The following is a 26,097-nucleotide window of genomic DNA, read 5'->3' on the forward strand; positions in this document are numbered from 1 at the left end:
TATGTTCAATTCTCTCTACAGTCGATACTAAGAATGAAAAAGTAATAGCTGACAGAACAAGAATAGTCTAACATCAGAAAGGCTGAGTTTAAAATCCCTATAGATTCCTAAATTCAACATAAAGATTTCCGAGTTCGACAGAATGCCTCTGAAGTCAGAGATAAGATCGGTTGGAATGTGAGAATAATAAAATCCAGTATTAGTTGGAATAATTCAAATAATCCTTGTCTCAAAATTACGGAACATAAAAAAACAGTCTGCGTTTGTTTCGAAATCACAGTTTTTTTTTGTTTTGTTTTTTAGAGAGATATTTCACTTCATCAAAACTCAAAGCGAGCTAACATCCTAGCCAGTCTAATTTTATATAGTGCCGAATTTATACAAATTGCTTCTACCTATATTTTTTTTAAATCAGGAAATTATTTAATAAACAGCTTAATTACACCAAAGAAAATCTTTCAGATATTATTTTGGTGTCATAGTCGTTCATCATCAACAGTCGAATCTCAGTTTTGCTCCAGTCTAAATGAATGTCCCCTTTTTGGAAGAAGACCCTTTCTTTTGCTAAGCTCTTATGTCTAACGTTCATTTCAGATATAAAGTGGAAGACGCGTTTCCAGTCCGTTGCTAAACTCGCTGGAAAAAATTGCTGTGCCATTTTACCGCCTCAGAAATGACCTGATTTCTACCTAAATAAGTCAAAAATGTCCAAAGATAAATCTCACTTGCTACGTTTGGAGCACCCTTTCCTGTATTGGCAGAGTATAAAATCGACTTTGAAATCTAGTAGAGGAGTGATATTTTTTCTTCCCTTCAACAGCTATATAAGACATATTGCTCGTCTCTCTCTACTCTATTGTTATTACCTTGGAAGGTGCTCAACTAAGCTCCTTGCACGAAATTCTCAGAACTCGTTTTTTACCACATCAAAAAGAGTTTTTTTTCTATATTCATGTACACAGCGTCAGGCGGAATTGGCATAGATAAATCTTTTTTTTCAAGGGATTCTCGTCTGTGCAACGCATTACCGCGAGACTGCTTCTCTGTTGATTACAACTTGGTCGTTTTCAAATCCAGTACCAAAAACAAAAGCCAAATAAGTAATAATCAATTCATGACATTAATCAATGTAATTACTTCCATTCTTTTGACAATCACTTCCATCTGATTAACTTTTATTTTCCAGTGTCTCTTGGATGTGATAAGTGATGACTCGATAGTAAAACATTTTTTATTGTAGCTAGTTTAGCAACGAACTGAATATGCGTCCCCCACTTTAGATCTGAAATGAACGTTATTACATAGATGTTAACAAACCAAGGACCTAACAGAATATGAAAAGGTGTCTCTTTGAGCAGAGGCACCGCATTTCTTATTCTTTTTAAACAAAATAGCTCGAGAAAATGCTACGTAACGAACTAACGACGGACGTTACCTCAAATAGAAAATTAAACAGAATACTTCATAGAAACCTACGAAATAAATGCCAAGGTAACATTTATTAGTATTTCGTTTGATTTTCAATGTTTGATCAATAATCCAGACTCGAAATATGTAACCCTCTCGTGTCTGCCATTTTTTTTCGTTCTCACGTAACACCCGACGCTACTTGTTTTTCGAATTGAAAAAACCGCTTGAAAATAAGTTTAGAAACTAAAACCTTATCCAGCTAGGTCGAAGAATAACTTATCTTGCATTTGATAACATTGTTTATAACATATTTGTTTTTGTTTTGTTTTTTGTTTTTTTGTTTTTTGTTTTTTGTTTTTTTTGGTGGGGGCAACTCTTTTATCCGTAAAGATCATTCGCCAATTAAAAATCAGTTTTTATCGGCCTCGTTCATAAGTTCGTGCACAGTTCCCAAAATCCTTTCTTGTTGATATCAACCAAGGCTGACGCATATTCGTCCTTCCACACTCAGCAGACCGATCCTCAACCTAACCCTTACATGAATATTTGCACATTACCCGTGATAAGACTAACTGTCGCCTGTTTAGTTACTAAGAGTCACCATATGAAATATAACTGTATGTTTTAATACATTTACTGTTTTTTTTTACTACACCGCGTTATCATTTTTATTGTGTAACTGTACGAAATATAAGACATCGACACGAGTAAATCGGTGTATCGGAATTATAGAAGAACAAAAGCGATTTTAAAAATGTAATTCAAGTTCAAAGTAAAAACAAATCAAAAGCAGTCGTTAATTATAAATAAAACTGAGTTGTCTATAGTTGTGATGAATATTTCTTTATATATATATATATATATATATATATATATATATATATATATATATATATACAGGGTGACCAAAAAAAAAACAAGACATTCAATTGTTTTTCTGAGCATTTTACAGTCAACGGAGAAAAAAGGCCAAAGACACTAGTGTTTTGATGTGATGTTTTGAATATAATAAACTAGTTATAACCAAAGTTTCATTTCATTCGGACAAAACACTAAGAAACGGGGCCTAATTAGAGTTGGGGCCCGTTTTTTTGGGTCACCATGTATGTATGTATGTATGTATGTATGTATGTATGTATGTATGTATGTACCACACCCCATGTGGGGGTACCAAATTGGTTAAAAGGGAAAATTATTCCCAGCTCGCATTTAGGTAAAAATGCGCTTTCGTAAATAATTGAATTCATTCAAAACATATCGCTAAAACCAAAACAAACAACACACACACACACACCACACACACACACACATATATATATATATATATATATATATATATATATATATATATATATATATATATATATATGGCTCGTGCAAAAATAATGTCGAACTTCATGCCAAAAACCAACATTATTTTTGCACCAACTTAAAAAAAAAAAATATATATATATATATATATATATATATATATATATATATATATATATATATATATATATATATGGTTTGCGCAAAAATAATGTTTGGCGCATCAGTTCGATGTGGCTCAAATGGCTCACCAACTTCGGTGAGCGCAAGATCGGTGACTGTTCAACGTAGAAGACATACCGGACTTTTGCGAGATTAATTGTTTTGTACAATTCTGACCGCCTAACAACGACGGAAGTGGAGCGAAGATTTGCCGTGGGGAAACCAAAATGCTCCGTCGCTGGAAGCCTAGAATTACACTGCTCGGCCACATCTTCTTATGAGGACAATGGACCGTTCTACGGCATTACACTGATCGAAGAAAACGATGAGGATATGGCGACTCAGATTATTTGAGAGCCAATAATGACACCATCGTGAAACTTGTTTTTGTGATAGAAGTCGTTGGGAAGCGATCGAGAGGAAGGTTGGTGGTGACATGAACAGACACACTAAACAAATTGTCTGTAAAACTAGCCTTTACCTGAACCAAAACTGTGATCCTGCCAAAGAGAAGCAAAAATTAATTATTGCTGATCTTTCTGTAGCTTAATATTAACGCATTAGAAAATAAAGTGTAATATATGGTAAAAATTAGAAATATATAGTAATTAGAAATGTTATATGATCGCCGCGGCTAGTCGTTGAATGTGTTTTTCAGCCTATATAACTTCTAAATCGACTTTTTATCACTGGTCTACGATATTCCGCACTGACAACACTTTTCGATTAAGTATGACAGGTTTTGACATCAGTGAATGCACGTGCCGAGAGTGTGGTGCGGATGTTTTGGCAGTGAAGAAAATGTGCCAGCTTGTCTTCGCTTTGTCATCAACTCTTATCACTTTTTGTTGAGTAAAATTATATAAATATTTTTTCATCCTTGAATGTATAATATTTCCTATTTTCTATTGTCCCGAACTTTTTGACCGATACTCTCTAACATATTTCTGGTCAAATTATGCATTTCAATAGACAATGAGGGAAAGCCTCAGGTGGAATTCATTTGCGTGTGTGCAACCCATCGAATGCCTTTCTTCCTGAGATCACCTGCCAAATATCCAGTAGTAAGACTACACGACTAAAAATAGAGTAAAGGCTCCTAAAATCCATACTATAATTTTTCATGACTACTTGAGACCTAGTTACCCGTTTATAAATAACGGGACAAAAGTAAACTATTAAATCAATGAGAATTCCGTACAGATTCCTGTGTTGGACATAAAGGTTTCCGAGTTCTATAAACTGAAAAATGTCGAATCTTACATCGGCCAAAATGATGTATGAATAACATTCAAGGTTGGTACATATTACAAATAATCAAAATAAAACAAATGATTAATCGTCTTAAAAATTCCGAAACATTTAAAAATGTTCATTGCCTGTGTATTAGGAACGATTCCTGTTTTCACGTGCAGAGGTTCTGTAACAGTAGCGCGCAAATGTACATACAGAAAAGTGAATTAAACAAGAACAAAGAACAAATTTAAAAATGTGCATTGCCTGTGTATTAGGAACGATTCCTGTTTTCACGTGCAGAGGTTCTATAACAGTAGCGCACAAATGTACATACAGAAAAGTGAATTAAACAAGCACAAAGAACAAATGATCTCTATAGAAAAACACATATTTGTAGAAAAACAACATAATATATATATAAGTATATATATATAGAGAGAGAAATAGAGGGACAAGCAACATAATATATAGGCATATACATAGATAGATATATAGAGAGAAATAGATGTATAGTAGACAGATAGATAGACAGATGAATATAAAAATATCAAATGAGTTTTAAAAGTGTTACAATACATCATGTATCTCGCTGCCTCGTATGTTATCGCCTTTGTTTATTCTCCGTCCCATGAACTTTATAAATGTTTGCGGACACAGAATGTCAAGAAAAGAATCTGGGGACTGAAAGGTACATGCAGATATTACTATGTAAATGCTTTAATACAATAATATTAATAAATAATTAGTAATGTTTTAATAGTTGTTAATGCTGAAAGGATATACAATATTATATGTTCTTTTTTGTTTTCACAGTTATAAGTGGTTTTGTTTTTGTCAGTGTGTGTGTGTTTTTTTTTTCATTAGTGTAATAAGTATTTTATAGTGAATACTGTACCGAATGTTTTGTATGGGAATATGTCAGTTACGACCTTTATAGGTATTATAATTTGACCAATGTTTTCCTTAATAAAATATATGAATTATTAACTTTACAAGAATTACGATTGAAGTAGGATGTCTTTATTAATGGAATGCATTGGAATTTAAGTAAAACGCTATTTCTTAATTAAATGTGTCAGTTAAGACATTTAAATAATAATGATTTTACTAGAAGGTTTTTTTTCTTAATAAAATATATCAGTTAAGCTCTGCACAAATATTATGAATTACATAGAAATAATTTTCTTATTAGTATATACCAGTTTACATTTTTACAATTAGTACGATTTAACTTTTTAAATTTTTTTCTCTGAAAATATATACGTTAACACTTTTTACAAGTATTACCATTTAACTAAAAAGTCCTTTTTTAAGATCTTTACAAGTATTACAAAGTTACTAGGATATACTTTCGTAGAAAATTATGTAATTCCGACATCACAATTATTACGATTTAAGAAATAAACACTTTCTTATTTAAATACATAAGATATGATATATAAACGCTATTTAACTCAATGTAGTATATTCGTTAAGACATGTATAAGTATTACGACTTAACTAAAAAGCTATTTATTAACTTAATCTGCCAACTTCGACATGTACTAATATTACGATTTTCCTAAGGAACTCTTGCTTAATAAAATATAGCATTTAAAATTTTTACAAATATAATGATTTAACTAGGAAGTCGTTTATAAAGATGTAGGATAAACTATGAATAATCAAGCGTTCTTTTCAAATAGTGTATATAAGTTTGTAGCAACAAAAAAAAGATAAATTTGATCATGCAAGAATTGATATTGAAGTTATGGCGAAATCAGATTTTATATATAAAAAAAATAAAGGAGATAAAGTGGTTTAAATGTCAGAAAAATTAGTCGGTAAAAAGGAAAAAAATAGCGATTGGAATTATAGTTTGAATGCATTAAATAAAAATCAAAGGTTGTAAAAATGACATGTAAAAATAAAATCAATCAGTTCATGTAATATTATAGAATTTACCGAATCAAAAAATATTCAATAGAAAAAAAATCATTCAAAAAGTATCGGACATTTTGTAAGAAAAGGGAAAGATAAAACTTGATAAAAAGATTTCGAATTACATCAAGTAATAAAAGCTGTCAATATACTTTAAGTAATCAAAATGAATACAAAAACATTGGAAGCAAATAAAAATTGAAAGATGAAAATAGAAGGGTCAAATATATCAAACATAGTTACAATTCATTATTCGGTTCTCATGTACTTGTTGTCTCCCAGTTTCTACTTTTGTCTTTTCTCGCTCACATGCCTCTATTCCGAATTTGTAGCAATGAATCAGCATCAGTGGACTTACGAAAGTAGAAACAAGGAGACAAGCACATTAGAACCTTTTTTTTAGTTTAACCTATTTCAAATTGATATAAATTATTCCTATTTACTTTGCCTTCCCACGAGGGCAGAGTTAGACACCAGAGTCGTTTTTTTAATATAGAGAAAAGAACAAATTGTCTCGCTAATGAAGGATTTCTCCTCCACTAACCGAGATCAAAAAATTTGAGTGCAGCATCAACAGATACTACACTTTGATCTCAAATTATTGCATAGTAAATATAATTAAATTAAAATAAAAATGATATTTCTTTGAAATTATTTAATCAAGTAAAAATACAATTTTTTTACTTGATTTCTAAGTTTTAAAAGCTATTTTATATTATTTTCAAGTTAAATTCGATTTTTACGGTATTTTTGTTTATCAATTTGTTAGGTAATTTGCTAGGATAAGTTGGGTTCATTTTTATTGTTTTTTTGGGGGGTTGTTTTTTTATTTAAAAAATTGCATTTTTATTTGATGTCATAATGTTAAATAAAAATTATTTTTGGTTTTGGGGGGGTTGGTTTTTTTTATTTAAAAAATTGCATTTTTATTTGATGTCATAATGTTAAATAAAAATTATTTTTGGTTTTAATTTAATTATTTTTACTGTGCAATAATTTATATCAATTTGAAATAGGGTAAACTTAAAAAAAAAAACATTGTTAATGACCATTTTAGTAAAAAAAAAAAAAAAAAGAAAGTAAGCTGATGTCGACTCACTGCTACGAATTCGGAATAGGAGTATGTGAACGAGAAAAAAACGAAAGTAGGGACAGGGAAGCAATAAGTACATGAGAACCCATTATTCAAATGTATCAAATCAACATTTACATAATTAAGTTAGTAAGAAAATAATAAAACAGGTGAATTAACAGGCATATCAGTTAAAATAGCTGGTGTATTAGAACGATTATTTTAACTCCATTTTTTAGGAAGAGATTGTAATATAGTTGGTGGTTTAGCGTATTTACTTATCCAAATGTCTCCTAGTTTTGAAACTCCCAGGAAGAAAACGGTGTTAATTTAAAGACCCCGCTATATGAAGTTACTTTATTTATATATTAATAGGATAGCGTGTGTGTTATTTATTTTGTGTGTTACACTTACATCCGGGTGATTGTCGTTTAATTGTTATGAACTTCCATTTTTTGTAATAAATAATTTTGCCAAAAATGTTTCATATAAGTTTTGGTTTCAGTTTCGATTATAGCTTATAGCACTCAAGTCATTTATTTTTTTTATAAATACTTTCACCAAGAATTTTTCATGTTTTGGTTTTGGTTTCGATTATAGTTGAAAGAATATCTATGTGTAGTCGATTTCGATTCAAGCTGATGCACTCAAGTTATATAGATATATATATTTATATATATTTATTTTAGAAATCTCAACTTTATAATATATAATATATAAAAATCAATAGCTCTTTAATAATATATACGAAATTTGCAAGAATTAAAATATCATATTTAAGCTTACTTTATAACCGTAATACGCCGGGCGTCCCTGCGAGCTTAGATAAATATTTGTGGAGTTTTAACAAAAGAGCTACAATAATATCAGAGCGTCTCCATTTACGCTGAACATCTACAGAATACTAACATCAATATTTACATATGAATAAGTCCCCTGTGGAATTTCCACAGGTCCTGCTAGTTTAATCTCTTGCGATTCATTCATTTTCTGTTCCATTTATTTAAGTATACATTAAATTTCTTTTTTATTTATTTAATTCATTTTAGTTTATTATATTGGAAAATATTAATTTCAGTATTAATTATTTGTGTAGAAACCTTTCTGTAAATAAAAATATATTTAGAAAAAATTGTTGTTTCTTTTTTTTTTTTTTTTAACGGTTAATTTAAAAAATGTCTTTGGAACGCTAACGTTTTTAAAGCTAATTTCCCTTCAACAGTTTGCATTTTAGAGATGGAACTCTTTCCGATATAAGTCGCTGCTATATTAATTTTAATTTTTCTCTTTTTAGATTCAAATGTTAATAACTACATTTATTTCGATATTTAATTTATATTTTTTATTTTTCTGATTGTTTAATTTAATAATAGCTTATAAATATTGTTTATTATATCTACCTAGTTGATTGCATTAGATTAGGAAATTGTATTCATTTTCAGTTCGTGAGAGGGGAATCTATCACCATACTTTCCCTTAAACACACCAATTGGACTTTTAAGTGCAATACTTAATAAAATATATATTTTTTAACCGAGAGTAGAGAACACATTGTGGATGCATTGTCGGCAGCTCCCGTTACTCTCGCTTCTCTTTATTTATTATATTGGAAAATATTAATTTCAGTATTAATTATTCACGTAGAAACTTTTCTGTAAATAAAAATATATTTAGAAAAAAGTATATGCAAATAAACATTTATTTAAAAAAAAAAACAGTTTATGGATATGTCTTAATATTTTGCATTCGGTATTAATTATTTCTATAAAATGGAGCTATTTACGGATATTATATCTACACGTTTGGCGGGTTCTTCAAATTAAGTAGCACGTTTACTTTCACGGAGTTTGTAAACCGCTTGTAACGCTAAATTGCTATATATGTGTAAATCAAGTTACCATATCATATTAAAACCAGCAAGATTACACAGAATTTAAGATGGAACTGCATAGATTTAATGGTATATATCTGTCTATGTATAAACATTATATCAGTAGTCTACATGTTTTGTACAGTGCTTTTGTTTTGGTTCCTATTTACAATGCCTCCCCACGGGACAGAGTTAGACACCAGGGTCGTTTTTTAACGTGAAGAAAAGGAACAAAAATAAAAATTGTCTCAGTCGTAAAGGATGGCTCCTCCACTGACATAGAACAAAAAATTGAAGTGCAGCATCTGAAGAGCAGATACTACACTTTGATCTTGTCCCGAATTAACGGTTGATCTGAGAATATAGTCATGCGTTTTGAACCCTATTGCTAACTAACGGATAATGAAGAGAAAATAATCACGAGAAGTCAGTGCACGATGGTTAATGAAAATCCCCACCCCACAAACACATTCTCCCAAACCTAAAGATGACCGGCACCTTATGCATAGATGCGAAATAAAATATATATAGGTTACCTTGCCCGCTATGATCACGTGACGGCCCAGTATTTGATGATGGTGTAGAACCGTACTGCCGCTTCCATTGGTAAAAACCAGTTGAGAGGATGTACCCACAAGTACCTCTATCAAAATCACAGGAATCTACGCCTGAAAAACAAAAAAAGGAAAATGTGGGTAATGTAGCCACGCATTGAGACATGAAGGATATATATATTTCATGTATAACATTTTGATTTGGTTTTGGAAATGGAACTTGAGTTAAGTCGCTGCTATATTAATTTTAATTTTTCTCTTTTTAGACTCAAATGTTAATAACTACATTTTATTTCAGTATTTAATTTATATTTTTATTTTTCTGATTGTTTTATTTAATAACTTTCTCGTCTATAAATGTTGCTTACTATATCTACCAAGTTGATCTTAAAGATAGCATAGACTCAACCATTATATGCTCTTTACAGAGCCCCATCCCCCCCCCCCGCTTTCCTTTTATCTGGCTATTCCTTAAAATCGTCAGTAGCTGACTTTCGGAAGACTCACCCACTCTGCTGTTCTTTTATGTCCCAATTCTTTAAACATCACTAGCCGAAGTTCAGAATACGATCACATTTTTTTTTTGTTTTTGTTTTTTTTGTTTTTTGTTTTTTTTTTTTTGTTTTTTGTTTTTCTAACGGTTAATTTAAAAAATGTCTTTGGAACGCTAACGTTTTTAAAGCTAATTTCCCTTCAACAGTTTGCATTTTGGAGATGGAACTCTTTCCGATATAAGTCGCTGCTATATTAATTTAAATTTTTCTCTTTTTAGATTCAAATGTTAACAACTACATTTTATTTCGGTATTTAATTTATATTTTTATTTTTCTGATTGTTTAATTTAATAATAGCTTTCTCGTCCATAAATATTGTTTATTATATCTACCTAGTTGATTGCATTTGATTAGGAAATTGTATTTATTTTATATTTTAATCGAGAGTAGAGAACACATTGTGGATGCGTTATCGGCAGCTCCCGTTACTCTCGCTTCTCTTTATTTGTCCCTCAGTCCTCATTTATAAGGAGTGATTTTTCTGACAAAGAGAGAAGAAAAAGCTGTATTCTAGGTTGGCAGTATTTTGCACGAACAGTCGCCAGATATGTCGAAATTTTTCTATTTCTATGTCTATCCTTCTAGCAATGTCACTAGTAAGGGTGCTGGAGGTAAACGTTTTATCTGGGCTGACGTTATCCGCCTGATAGTCAGGGACCCGAACCTTGGATTAACCACTAAGGAGGCTGTCCTATCAGCAGGCAAAGTACTGGGGCTGCTGTATTGCCATTTAGTGAATGGATTCTGGACCATGCAGTAGCTTCTGGTGGGGCCTTTCGATGCCATATTATTGGGTAATTGTCACGGCTGTACCTTATCATGTGCTACAAAAAATCCTGATTCTTTTTCTCCTAGTTTCCCTCTCTGTCCTGCTCTAAGCAATTATGTCGACCTAATCCGCCAATCCAAAAACTCCATCATGACAAGTTTCAAGAAAAATACACGATTAAACCCGGATCTCCAACTTCCAATATAGAACCCCACTACCATGTCTCCTTCTCCAACATCAGGGGTCTACGTTCTAACCTTCCAGAGGTTTAAACCCAATTACTGGAGACTAAACTAGACCTATTATTTCTAACATTGGACAGACTATTTCCCTAGAGTAGTTCGTAATTAAATTATACTCTAACTTAACTTCTAAATCTGACCCCAAGATCGCCATGGGCATGGAATATGTGCCTATATTAAAGATGGCCTTCCGTGTGGTAGGGATATCTCCAGAGAAGATCCTAATTTACCCTATATGTGTTCCGGGTTGCAATTGCTCACACTACTGCGTTTATATTTACTCTCTATCGACTCCACAACAGCGGAGTTACTATCTTTAAAAGCATATCTGAGAAAATTGACCACGTCCTGTCTTCTTATCCTGTAGCTAACATTCATGTATGTGAAGACTTCAATTTTCACAATGTGGAATGGTTGACCCACTCAAACAATACCGATGATGAGGGGAAGTTCTGTCATGATTTCTCCATTGCTTATGACCTCACTCAGATTGTTCACGAACCCAACCGTGTGCCCGACAATGGCGGCCAGTATGCGAGTCTTCTAGACCTTTTTCTCACAACTTGCGTGTTCAGCTTCTGCTCTGTCTCCACTTGGATCTTCCGACCACTCAGTTGTATCAATTAAGATAAAAATGAAATGTAATAAGTCCTCAGACGTACCTCTCCATCGTACAGCATATTGATACACTATGGCTGACTGGGAAAGCTTTCGTACATTTATATCAGATCTGCCTTTGCGTTCCATGTTTAAAAAGTATGTGTCCTCTATAGCATCAGACCTGACGGAATGTTTAATTGTAGGTATAAACCGTTTCATACCTTCGAAAAATTCCGGCAAAAACCTAACACTCAGCCATGGTTCTCTCCAGAATGTGCTGCTGCCATTGCGCACAGAAGTCACTTTTTCCATTGCTTCCAACGTAATAGATGTATTGAGACTAAAGCCGCTTTCCGGACTGCCAGCAACCATTGTAAGAAAGTAATAAAGAACGCAAGAGAGTTGTATACTCAGTCCGTCAAGTCCAAAGTAGCTGAGCAGCGGCTTGGTTCTCACCAGTTTTGGCAAATAGCAAACAGAATCATGAACAGAAGCGTGTGCTCTATCCCAGCAATCATCTATGGACCTGAGGTAATCTCGTCAGCTTCAGACAAAGCCAAACTCTTTGCCAAGAACCTTGCAGCTAATTCTACCCTTTGTGACCAAGGCCGCCAACCCCCAATATATCATGTATCAAAAAACACGCTATCTGATATACAAATATCTGTTCGTGATGGTGCCAAGCTAATCAAAAACCTTGATTCCAGTAAAGCAACCGGCCCTGACGGTATTCCAATTATAGTACTCAAAAAACTTCAACCATAACTAGCGCCCATACTTACAAAACTGTTTAAATGTTGTATTAAGGAGAATTGCTTCCCATTACCCTGGAAAATCTCATCAGTATACCCTGCAGTTAAGAATTAAGGTCATCTCCCTCTTAGTACAGGCCAATAAGTCTCCTGTGCGTCTTGAGTAAGTTGCTGGGATCTGTGTTAAATGGAGAAATAATCAACCATTTCAGCAAAATAACCTTCTAAGTGACATACAATATGGTTTCCGTTCTGCTAGATCTACAGCAGATGTGCCTACAGTTATATTTCATAGTATTAGCGAATCGCTCGATGGAGGCAACCTTTCTAGGACAATTGCTCTTGACATATCAAAGGCCTTTGATAAGGTATGACATAAAAGTTTACTTCACATGATCTCCAGCTATGGTATAGCTGGAAATGTATTCTCAATTATTAAATTATTTCTCTCTGATAGATTCATAAGAGTAGTGGTTGATGGGTAGAAATCAAAAGCTCACAGTATTAATGCTGGAGCCCCTTAGGGGTCCATCCTGGGCCCAGTTCTCTTCCTGATCAACATTAATTATCTTCCAAATAACACCCTTACATCATTCGTAGAAATTTATGCTGATGACACTACCATCTATGGGAGCACATCTAAGACAGTAAACGACCAAGTTCTCTCCGATTCTCTCTCCTCTGATCTTGAGCACGTGGTACAATGGGGAAAAAGTGGTTTGTTACTTTTAATGCATCTAAAACCAAGCTTTTATCTTTACATCATAATCGTTTTGATCCCCATCTGGCGTCAATTGAAATGAATGGCTCTCATCTTGGGGAGGCCTCATGTTTTGACAAGCTTGTGGGCTTGACCTTTACTCCTGATTTGAAATGGAACAGGTACATTAAATCCATTGCCAATGCCGCTGGAAAAATGGTGGGATCCTTCTATCGATCTAGTAGATATCTCACTGCTGATGCAATTCTCTATCTATATAAGAGCCAGGTACGTCCTAGGGTGGGATACTGTTGCCGCACGTTGACAGGCTCTGCTAGAAAGGACTTTTCCTCTCTTGATAGAGTTCAAAATAGACTTCGTAGCTTCGTAGGAGATGTCCTTTTCTCTGCAACCTCTATCTCACAGAAGAGATGTTGCGAGTTTCTCTCTGCTTTATCGTTATTTTCATGGCAAGTGTTCAAATGAGCTTCAATATATGGCATCCCATCGCCAAACTTTCACAAGAAACACTCGTCCAGCTGAAAACACTATCAATAATTCCCCCCACTCTTTATCAGTGCCTAAACCTCAACGTAGATTCCATGAAAAAGATTATTTCCTAGAACTGCACGCCTGCCGAACTGTCTTCCGTTTTCCTGCTTTCCAGCTAACTACAATCTGATTGTCTTCAAGTCTAACGTAAACAAATTTTTGACGAGCCGTTCCACTTAAGTTAACAAATTTACCGAATGTCCATTACTAACAATTACTATATTGTTCAATTGACTACTGTACACTCTTAATCCTTATCCTCGTTGCAGTGGGTCAATTAGGTGTAATGGAAAAATTTAATAAAAAGAGAAAATGCATGTTTCTTATATTAGTACAGCAATCCACTGCAAAAAGTGAAAAAGAAGGCAGTACTCTTGCAGAATTTGATCTGGATCCTCGGGAGTTTCTGTCAATCATTCATGGTTTGGACTTGACCAACAATCAGTGGATGAAGCCGAACGTAGCAAAAATGTTGAAACGCTAAATGTTGTTTTTTTTTTTTTTACAAAAATGTGAGGTAGTAATTAATATTTGGTTGATGGTGGGGGAGGGGGTTACTATACACAAATTCGAAAAAGTTGTCCAAAAACAAATAAATGAAAGCAAAGGTAAGGTAAGTTACGTTTCTACCTAATTGGATAATTGTTTAGTGTTTTTATGTAATGTAAAATGTTTAATTGGCTCATAAAACAGAAATGGTCGCGGACTCTGTTGAATACGTTAAGTTTGGGAAAGTAAGTTGAAAACTAAAAACTATACAAAACAGTGTCTGAAACTCACCGAATATATGTTACCATGACATAGGCTGGCATAATCGGTGGGTTTCTGACAGTATTTTGTATAGTTTTTTTTAGTTTTAACTCACTTTCTCTAACTTAAAGTAATCACCAGTGCCCACCACCATTTGTAGCTTTCAAATACCCCGATAAACACTGTTTTTCGAGCCGACTAAACGTTACATTAAATGAAAAGGGTTTGTATTACTAAACACAGATACAAAGAAGTTGTCAAAAAATAAATATATAACAAATAAATGTTATCAAAGGCAAGAAAAGTAAGTGTTCTGCTTAACTGGATAAGATTTTAGTGTTTTTATGTAATGTATAATCGGTTCAAAAACATTCAATGTTTATTGGTATATCTGAAAAATACAAATGGCGGCAGACTGTATCGAACACGTTAAGTTTGGGGAAATTTGGGAAAATGAGTTTAAACTAAAAAAACTATACAAAATACTGTTAGGAACTCACTCACTATATGTTACCATGACGTAGGCTGGCATATAATCGGTGGTTTTAAACTTTTGCTTGATACAGGTGACGACTTTTAAAAGTCCCTTTTAGTGATTACCTGGTTTCAGGATATTTGTACAACTAAACGGCAAATCTGCTCCAAAAAATCCGGTATTATTTTACTTTAAGGCCCGTTTCACGTTCATATATAACGAAATATTTTATTGTAGATTTCGGTGTGCTAAAAACGAATCTGCAAACCGTTTCCGTAGCAAAATGAAAGTTTTCATGATATTCATGAAATTACTTTTTCGAAAAGTGGGTGATCACTTTTCAATGTAAATTTAACTTAGAATGAGCACCCACTTTCTGGCCACCTGAGGGAGGGGCATTTTTCTGTGTTTCTTGGCTAAAAAGTTTTTTGTTTGATTTCTTTTGCATGGTAATAACCCCTGAACTCTGGGACTATTTTCCATTTTACAGCCGTAGCCTTCGTTTACGCTATGCGTGAGCATAAACGAAAGCTGTTTAGCCAATAAACATGGGAAAAAGTCCCCCCTCTCTCAGGTGGCTAGAAAGTGGGTGCTCATTTTAAGTTAAATTTACATGGAAAAATGATCGCCACTTTTTCGAAAAAGTAATTTCTTCATATCATAAAAACTTTTTTTTTGCGACGGAAACGGTTGTCAGATTCGTTTTTAGCACACCAAAATCTACAAAAAAATTTTGTTATTTACGAACGTGAGATGCACGGCCCTTAATGGAAAATTATTTCAAAAATCCGGGGGAAAATAGTTTTCAATAAAAACAGCAAATGAATTCGATAGAAAAAAAATGGATGCTATGTTTTTTTCTTTTTTCTGTGTGTTTCTTGGCTAAAAAGTTTTTTGTTTAATTTCTTTTGCATGGTATTAACCCCTGAACTCTGGGACTATTTTCCATTTCACAGACGTAGCCTTTGTTTATGCTATGCGTGAGCATAAACGAAAACTGTTAAATATGCATTCGCGTACCAAACTGCCTTGTCAAAAAACCTTAAGCCAATCAACACGAAAATAAATTCCCCTTCCTCAGGTGGCAGGAAAGTGGGTGATCATTTTAAGTTAAATTTACATGGAAAAGTGATCACCCACGTTTCAAAAAATAAAATTCTTCAGATCATGAAAACATATTTGGTACTCCTTGGGCGTTGAGTTCCATGGCGACCCGCAGAATTATTTAATGGTCGTTCCCTTAGTACCCCCCCAGACAAGGCTAACGCATGCACACATTTTTGTATTTATTTACTTACGTCGTGGAGTTTCTATACTGATAGGTTTTTTGAAATTTTTTCACTGGATTATTATTGATTGAACACTAACCAGATTATGAAAACAAAATTGAAAAAAAAATCATTTCAAAATTTGAATGGGTACTAACTTTTTAGTTACCACGTTCTGGTAAATCGGTCACTCATTTTTTTTTTTTTTCTAAATACGGAAGTGTCTTCGGGAGATATAAAATGGTCGCATGTTGACGAAGCAATGTATCGGGGGGCGTACGGGATGAAAAATTATTAGTAAATTTTTAGATTAGATCCACCTCCTCAATTTTCTTTTAAATGACGACTTGAAATGGGTTTCGACTATGCTGAATACGAAAATCGCATTGAGATTTTGCAGAAATAAGTAGTTATCAAGATATAAAAAGTTGTATTATGCATTGTAATCTTTGGCGGTCATCTTTTATACGTGTGTGTATTTGTTTATGGCGCGTGTGCACGTAAAAAGATGGCCGCCGAAGAATACAATGCATGATACAACTATTTATTTCCGCAAAATTTCAATGCGATTTGCGTGTTCAGCATACTCGAAAACCTATAAATGTCGTCATTGAAAGGAAAATCGTGGAGGTGGACCTAATCTAAAAAAATACCAAATTATTAAACATTTCTCCAGCATGTTAGTGAAATTTATAATACTTTAAAAACAATTAAAAAAAAACAAAAGTTTTGAAAAAAAAACAAAAAACTCACCTTTCATAAAACAATTTTTAAAAAACCCACAAACTGACTAAATAAATAAATAAATAAATTTTAAACTCGAAAATTTATTTTCATAAAAACAATAAAAAAGTCATGTTCAATCTATTTTTTTTTCTTTGAGAAACAAATATATTTCTGACTTACAAATGCGGTAGAGACTCATTATTTTTACTTTATATGGCTTTGATATACCGCGTTTTTATTGCTTACAAAATGGGTGACTGATTTATCAGAACGTTGTAACTAAAAAGTGAGCACCACTTTCAAATGTCGAAATAATGATTTCTTTTTTACATTTTTTTAATAATCTGTTCAATCAATAATAATCCAGTGTAAAAAAATTCCAAAAACCTATAAGTATAGAAATTAAGCATGGGAGTGATGGTTGTACAACGTCGCCTTTCACACTTTTACAAACATTATTTACGTTAACTCTTTTCATAAATAATTTTTTAAAAAAAGTAACTAAACAATTTATTGATAATTTGTCACGTGTGCAAACATTTATTTATTTACTCCTTTCATGAATAAGATGAATAAGAAAAGTTTTACTCTTTAAGAATAATAAAAGGAAAAAGTTACTGAACATTTATAAAAGGACTTACTTCTTTTCATGAAGGCCAGAGGAATAGTTGGCCGAAAAGTCGTGAAACAATTAATAAAGATGAGAATAATAGTCCGCAATAAATAAAAATGGTGCTAATGCAGAGAGCGATCCGCGCTATTTTTTAAATCATATTTCCACGTTTAATTAACCTTTTACGATATGCTTTTTTTATTATTCATTGTAAGGTTAAAGTACAGAATAGGTACAAAACATCCTTCCCTCCCCATGTTAAGAATGACTTTTTAAATAATAACATTATTTCAGCACGGATCACTCTCTGCATGAGTATCATAAAAATTAATACAAATAATACTTATCTCAATAAATGAAAGGCTAATTTCTACCGAAAATAAAATGGCGATAATCTCGCAGTTACGAAAAATATTTTTTATTTAATTTAATATTTTTATAATTTGCAATGTTTTAATAACATAAAAACATTCCTTGACTTTAAAAATAGAATTTCTGAAAATTTCAATTAAATTGGTAACGTAGAAATATAGTTTTATTCGCTTTTAACGAACCAAAATAACATTTATATATATATATATATATATATATATATATATATATATATATATATATATATATATATATATATATATATAATACGATGACTGCAAAAATTGCCCTCTGGACTAACGTATCCTAAATTTTCAACAAAATATGCTACATACAAATTCAATAAATCTAGGAATAGCCACTATCTGATTTAGCTTTCGATCACCATTTTAGATACATTAAGTCTTGATAATAAAATGCTATATTGCTACCAACGTTATCACAATCGCAACATCTGTAGTGGACGGAGTCCCTACTTTTCTCTCTCAATATTTAGTTCTCACACCACTACCAGTTGTCACCACAACTAATTCTACATTTTCAACAGAATCCGTGATTCAACCAATCGTAACTGATACTTAGAGCTAGTGTAATCTTTCTAATGTCTAAGTCTTAAATCATAATGGTTCCCTTCCAAAGTCTGTCCATTCTGATTGGCTGAGACCTGATTATTTTCATATTCCAGAATCTATTTATTTGCTTTAAAAGCGAACGGTTACAAACATTAAAATATGGTATTAATAAGAGACATTATTTCCCTCGCCGTAACGTTCATTTTATGCATAGATTCTTACAGAGTTCCCAAATATTTGCGTCATTTATATTTAGAATTATTCTACAAAAATAACAACTGACAAAATGTGTGAGATTATTTGTCAATTGTTTCATTACGACAACAACGAGTACGACGACAAAGACTACGACGACAATGATTAAGACGACGACAGCTTCATCAAAACCTAAACAAAATATAGTTTCTCAAGTTTTCTTAGCGTTAAACACACTACGTGTACATTACTGATGTTCCTATTTACTCGCCTTCCCAGGAGGATAGAGTTAGACACGAGGTCGGTTTCTAATTTGGGGAAAACAACTAATTAAACACACTGCATGTAAATTGGTGATATTGCATATATTCATATATTGACAAGTTTGGCTCCCAAATATTTCCGTCTTTTATATTAAGATCTCTCATCACAAAAAAAAAAATACAAATGAAGACAATAGACAATTAACAAAATACGACAGTGCATTTTTAATTATTTGATCAGGACGACAACCACTACGACAACCATGACCATGACAACGATATCCACACATAATCAACTTAGTTACTCGAGTTTTCTTACCATTAAACATGCTACGTGTACGTTGGTGATGCTCCTATTCACTTGTCTTTCCACAAGACAGAGTTAGACACAAGGTCGGCTTTTAATGTGGGGAACAACAACAAATTAAACACACTACGTGTACATTGGTTATTTTCCAAACAGTCGCATTGCATATATTTATATATTGACAAGTTTGGCTCCCAAATATTTCCGCCTTTTATATTAAAATATCTCATAAAAATACAAGCAAAAACAATAAACAATTAATAAAATACGAAAGTGTATTTTTTTTAGCTTCCAAATAGTTGCGTTTTCTAATGATTATTATGCCCAAAAAGAAACAAAGTCTGTTGTCCAAGAAATAGTCATTTTACAGTAAGGTCACAAAATATAGGACTTCATTTTGGACGTCATAAGAAATCTATTGTGATTATATTACTTACTGTTGTCCATGGATGCTGCTGTTGCTATGTCATCGCATTCGACACCGGCATCTGTGCTGTGATTACAATTATGGACTCCAAATTTGTTGTTATCGCATTGTACAATCGAGTCTTCGGTTCCTTTGCATCTAACATCTGCAAGAAATATTTTACCACTTCCTTCGGTGATGTTCAATAGAGGCTCGCCTTGACTGGAAATTAAAAATATATATGGTTAAAAACTAAAAGCTTATTTGGTGACGTCTTCTGATTTTCAAATCGGAAATTGACAAACGGAGTTTATCCAAAACAAACTCTCATAATTTTCTACAGCTTTGCTTTGATGGAATTTTTAATTTCACTAGCTTGGAAACATTATTGAAAAAAGTTAAGCAATTTTTTACCATGAATCCTAGGCCCGAGTCGAAAGATCGTAAAACCAAATGTAATCGCCTAAAACGTAGAATGTACGGATCAAGAAAAACTTTTATTCGATTGTAATGAAATAACTTCGCAATTATAAAATAAGTTTTATTTGTTTACTTTTAATAAAAAAAATACGATATAATCAAGTTATGATGTTTCTGAACTTTTGAGATGAGTATTGGTTATTCGTATTATTTGGATTCATCAAACTACTGTTCTCATTTTGAGTGTGATTTTCACAACCTTTCAGTTAATGTAACCTCCGACTTTCTTCAGACGTATCTTGTCGAACTTGGGATAAAGGTCCTAAGTATTCGCAATTGTATTTTTCGATCGCCCACTCTGAGGAATGAACCTTCAACCTTCAGGAAAATATCCCTTCTTACAATTGATTTTTCCAAGTACTCTAACCACTGCGGCACATGAAATCGAATTTGTTCTGAAAAAAGATTTCATACAGACAGTACAAATGGATCATATGCGTCGGTTTGAAAATGACTGGGTTTCTCTTCTGGCTACAGGGTGGCTACACAAAATACCCTTGTTTTTTTTTGTTTGTTTGTTTGTTTGTTTGTTTGTTTGTTTGTGGGATAGCAGAGCAAGAACAGAGTAATGGATAAAAAACGATTGGCCTGTGAGCAATGAACAGATTCTTGGCTCTCTCAATATTTTGGCTTCTCCTTTAATTCTGTTTCCTACTCTTCACATAAAGCTTGGCAGCAGGAAACAGTTTATGGAGGCTCTTGAGAAATACGGCGACTGTTTCAAATATATTCGCATGAAATTTCTAGGCCTAACCATAGAGAAATTAAAAGCTGGAATTCTTTATAGACCTCCAGGCTCGAAGTTTAAGGCATGATACAAAATTTCGTACCTTTACGACATTTTCGAACGTAGTAAAATTCTTATTGGTAAAAATAAAAGCGATCAACTTGTTGAAACATTACTCATAAGTCACCATCAATTTGCTGCAAATATGAGCATCAAGTTACATTTTTTTGCAAGGCCATCTTGCCCGTTTTCCAGAAAATCTGAGTGATGTGACGATCAGCAAGAGATGTGTTTCGATCAAGACATTAGCGAGATAGAAGTTCGCTATCAAGTTCGTTGGGATACAACTATGCTTGCAGACTACTTTGGTCTATTAAGTCTCCCATTCTATAAAATCAGTAAAACGTCAATTTATGGATGATAATGTCTATGCTAAGAACTTCAAGCTTTAATTGTAGATAGTTTTAGTGTGATTTCATGAATAACTGTCTTAAAGTAACATAAAAATATTGTTTCTTTGATTTGCCTGTTTTTATTGTAGTTATCGGCTTCCAACAAAGGGGGTACACTATTGCAGAAGAATAGACCTGATAGAAAAGAATTTTACAGCATAGATAAAGATAGGCTTAAATATGATATTTTAATTCATGCAGATTACTTATTTATTCTCAGAGAGAAAGAGAGAGAGAGACCATCTTATAATTTATTTCTTTAATTCAATTGACTCATACAATTCTTGGCAGTATCTGTTTCGTAGCGCAAAATCACTCACTTAATTATTATATCAATCAGTGAATCTATTATGCCCTTAACTCATCAGAAGAAATATCACCGTTCAACTCGTCAAAAGGGATTGAAATGTGATTTGACATGGTAAAAATCCGAAAATTCGAAGAAAAGCTGCCGTTACCTTTATATTTTTCCATTACGCCATATTGAATTTTTATCAAACAAAGTCATTAAACCCAACTATTCGTACTAACAATTTTAATTAATTTATGAATCTTGTACCAAAATGTTCTATTTAAGAATTAGCAAATTTATTAATCATAACTAAACAATTGATCCGAATTGAAAAACCATACAATTTAAATCTATTAGCTATTACAATCAAACTCATCAATCCTTACAATCATAATTTTGAAAATCATACAATTCAAAAACTATACTTAGGTTTGTTAAGTTTTACAAAAATCTGAAAATTCTTATATATCGTAATTGTCAATAATTAAATGAACTTAATAAAGTGAGGCAACTGAATTAAAGGAATAAATTATAAGATAGGCAACATCATGAATTTTAGAATATAACTTTTTGTCATTTATTCTTTATATTGCTTTGTAATTACATTGAGCTTCTTATATAAGGATTGATATATATTATAAGAAAGTATATTTATACAGAAATATGTATATATATATATATATATACATATGTTTTTAATAAGAAAATATATTTCTAAATATATATATATATATATATATATATATATATATATATATATTATGTTTTTGGTTTTAGCTGAGGACAGCCAATCCATATACATAGTATTTTAGTTTTAATCTTACTAATATATATTAGGTTCAATATAATAGCCGATAGAGAATTGTCTCTATGTCTGCATGAATTAAAATATCACATTTATGCGTAGTATACATATATATATATATATATATATATATATATATATATATATATATATTCACATGTAAAAGATGCTATCACCCGATCATCGAGAGGTCCACAGTGCTTAATAAATATTAAGATTATCTTACAGATTTAAAAAAAATTGTGGTTATATATATATATATATATATATATATATATATAGTCATCCACATACAGTACTGTTTCGCTGTTTCACAGCTCATCAGTGCGGCTAGACATATATATATATATATATATTATATATATACATATATATATATATATATATATATATATATAATGGAAACTAATGGATTAATAAAGAATAAGATCCATAATTAAAAGCATAAAATAAGAGTTCGATTCGCCTTATAATATTAAACTAATCACTTTAATTTCTGTACTATTATTTAATTGATGGTTGGAGACGATAATTAAAAAGAGGAAATGCCCGCAAATGAATAACAGAAAGATACAGTATGGGATTAAAAATAGTCATATTTGATCGAAACTCTGTCATACCAAAGCATTGTAAATTTGTACATACGACTTACCTAAAACCCAAACTTTTGCAGACAACCATGGCCTCTGAGCTTGTCCAACCATCATTGCAAATAGTTCCCCATTCTTCTTCATAGTAAATTTCTAATCTTCCGGATTTTGTGGCGCCATTGGCAAATCGGATGCTACCGGGAACTTAAAAAGAAATATATTAGAAATAATAATTAATAGAGGGGTTAGTATATATTAGTAACATACAGTTAGATACAAACACTAGTGTTGTCGTTTCTGGTGGTATTCATTTGGGTAGCTATAAGTTTTAAATTTATCCATATATATATATATGACAAAATTCTATATTCGAAATTTCAATTGCACTTCGAAAAAGGTGCTGTCAGCGTACTTAAAGAAATAAACGGTAAGCTGGTCAACATCTTGAAATTTGGAATATAGAATTTCGTTATGTATTTGTATATGCTTTATAGTTACATCGAGCTTCATGAATTAAAGGTCTTGTATAGAGAAAATGGGAAATATAATTGATTAAACATATTTCCACACACACGTATATTTTATATATATATATATCTATATAAATTTTACCCCAAATTTAATTATTAAATTCCGATAATGTTTATATACAAATTAAACCAAAGTCAATATTAATTGACCCAGTTAATAAAGCTCAACGATTATCAGTATTAATAATCAAACATATATATTATGAGTTCACTATAACCAAGACAACTATATATTATAACAGGTTTATTATAAGATTATTTCTACAGTGTTACAATCGTTTCTTAATCATTTGGACAAGCTTAAGCATTATTTCGTTAAAAGATATTCTAAAATGACTAAAAAAAAGTCTTATGAAATATTTCCCAGTTAATGAAAAAAAACTAAGAAATTTACGTGCGGAGTTTGAACCTACAGACCACGTCATGCACAAAAAAAGCACGCTATCAACTTACCCACAGTAGAATTTTTTCACGTCCCATTGTTCTATCATTTTTGCTAAGCGACGACATGGAAAAAATGGCTTTACTGAGATAGATAAATTAAAATAACGGTTTCTATTATCGATTATCGGTAATTATCGGGGTTATACTGAGACAAAACTTAACTAAGATCACTCCAAGACTTATACACGAAAATTCTGTAAATTTTAAAGAAAATCTGTTCACCTGTTTCGGAGTCTATACGGAAGAAACTCACGGACACAGACAAAGTTGCATTTATATAATTGTATGCATATATTCTTGAAATTATCTAAAGTTGTAACATAGATACGCCATGCCACGTTCCCAAGAGATGTTAAGGAATAAAGAATGGCACTTCCAGCAGGACGGAGCACTTCCTCACTATCATCATGATGTAAGAGTATATCTTGATAGTCACCTGCGAAACAGATAGGTAGGACGAAGAAGAAGTATCGAATACTGCCTATGCTCACCGTATTTGACGTCCCCTGGATTTTTCTCTCTCTTATTTTTTTTTTTGGAGTGGGGACATGTTAAACACAGGGTTCATACCACAAAACGAGCTACAATAAATGAGTTGAAAGTAATCATTGAAAGAAAATGTGCCAACATACCAATTGAACTGGTTGGAAACGTTTTAGATTCAATCAGTAAGCGTTGCTAGCTGGCCATGGAACACAATAGCGAATAATTTGAACACTTTCGAGAATTATGCATTTTATTGGGACACCCTATATATATATATATATATATATATATATATATATATATATATATATATATATATATATATATATATATATAATAAAAATTGCAATTAAATTTACCAAAATGACCCAAAATGGTAAGATTAAAGTATATTATAAATATTAAAGCATTAATATTTAATATATTTCTTGAAGTTATATATTTGGATTTTACCGTCACTGGATTATTTATCTTCCACCAGACTATCCATTCATGTGTAATCACCTTTTTCTTCACCATATTCCCTCTGCTTCACTTTTTTTGTTGTTTTCAAGTAAGATCTTTGACTTACTTGTTGTTTCATCAAATACTTTTGCATGCAAAATCCGATCCCGCATTTTGCTAATTCCTACCCTCTGATGAGAAGGAAAGTATTTCTTCGAAACTCCGCAGATTAAGGACTATCCATTTATCTAGTGTTTCCTTTTCAGATTAAATATGTTTTTAACTCATTTCAAAGTGTTTTTACATGTTTTATTAACTGTTTGCTCGTATATATATATATATATATTAATATATATATATTAATATATATATTAATATATATATATATATCTGTGTGTGTGTGTGTGTGTGAGGAGATGTTACAAAAGATCAGAATAACATCGGTAACGTTGGTTTAAAATTTAAATAAAGGATGTCTCATAAACAGAGATTGGAGAAGAGTCGATCAACTATGGGTCTCTTTTGCTTGGATTTGAAACCAACAATACTAATATTTTCTGATCTTCTGTCAAACACACACACACACACACACACACACACACACATATATATATATATATATATATATATATATATATATATATATAGTAAGTTATGAATTATGAAAATATATGGCAATTTAGCTACATAGAATCGTTTTATCCTCGTAGGGAATCGTCAGGCTACATGAATGAAGTGTAGAGGATTTCGTGTAGCTTGATGGCCATATACTTTCATAACTTACTTGCAAACTCTGCTCACTTATTGAGCACTGATCAAGTAAATACTGAAATTTGATGCATGAAATACTATAACTCCTTATTACAATTTAAGTAGATACATTAAATAATATATATATATATATACACATATTATTTAATGTAACTGTTGGTTCGTTCGGAATTAATTGTCTAAAAAACCACTGGACGGATGGCTTCCACGTTTTGGTATAATATGTTTACTATATCGATGTGTGTTTTTATATATTTCTTTTTAATTATAACATTATACTTAATTTTTCTATGATAAATAGGTGTTTTCTTTGTACCGAGAGGCCATTTTTTTATTTAGGGACAATTATTTATTACTGCTTCCTGTCACGTGACCAGTGTTACAATTTAGCGGTTTTCCTGCTAGATCTGGAGATTTCGTTTGCA

General features: G+C 32.0%; 1 protein-coding gene across 5 annotated transcripts in view; it reads right to left on the reverse strand.

The window, feature by feature from the left end:
- Positions 1 to 26,097, reverse strand: part of LOC145294024 (MAM and LDL-receptor class A domain-containing protein 2-like) — a 319,308-nt gene that overhangs the window by 246,091 nt on the left and 47,120 nt on the right. For 3 of the 5 annotated variants that reach the window (XM_080140991.1, XM_080140990.1, XM_080140987.1), the window contains exons 3-5: positions 23,060 to 23,201; positions 19,683 to 19,873; positions 9,518 to 9,649 (exon numbers count right to left, since the gene is read on the reverse strand). In XM_080140991.1, the coding sequence (XP_079997117.1) occupies positions 9,518 to 9,649; positions 19,683 to 19,873; positions 23,060 to 23,201 (465 nt within the window). Of the gene's footprint in view, positions 1 to 9,512; positions 9,650 to 19,682; positions 19,874 to 23,059; positions 23,202 to 26,097 lie in introns of all 5 variants that reach the window. The other 2 variants (XM_080140988.1, XM_080140986.1) reach the window with 1 other exon arrangement.

This window comes from Euprymna scolopes, chromosome 15 (assembly GCF_053919585.1).
Source record: "Euprymna scolopes isolate OS-2025 chromosome 15, ASM5391958v1, whole genome shotgun sequence".
Lineage (NCBI taxonomy): Eukaryota > Metazoa > Mollusca > Cephalopoda > Sepiida > Sepiolidae > Euprymna > Euprymna scolopes.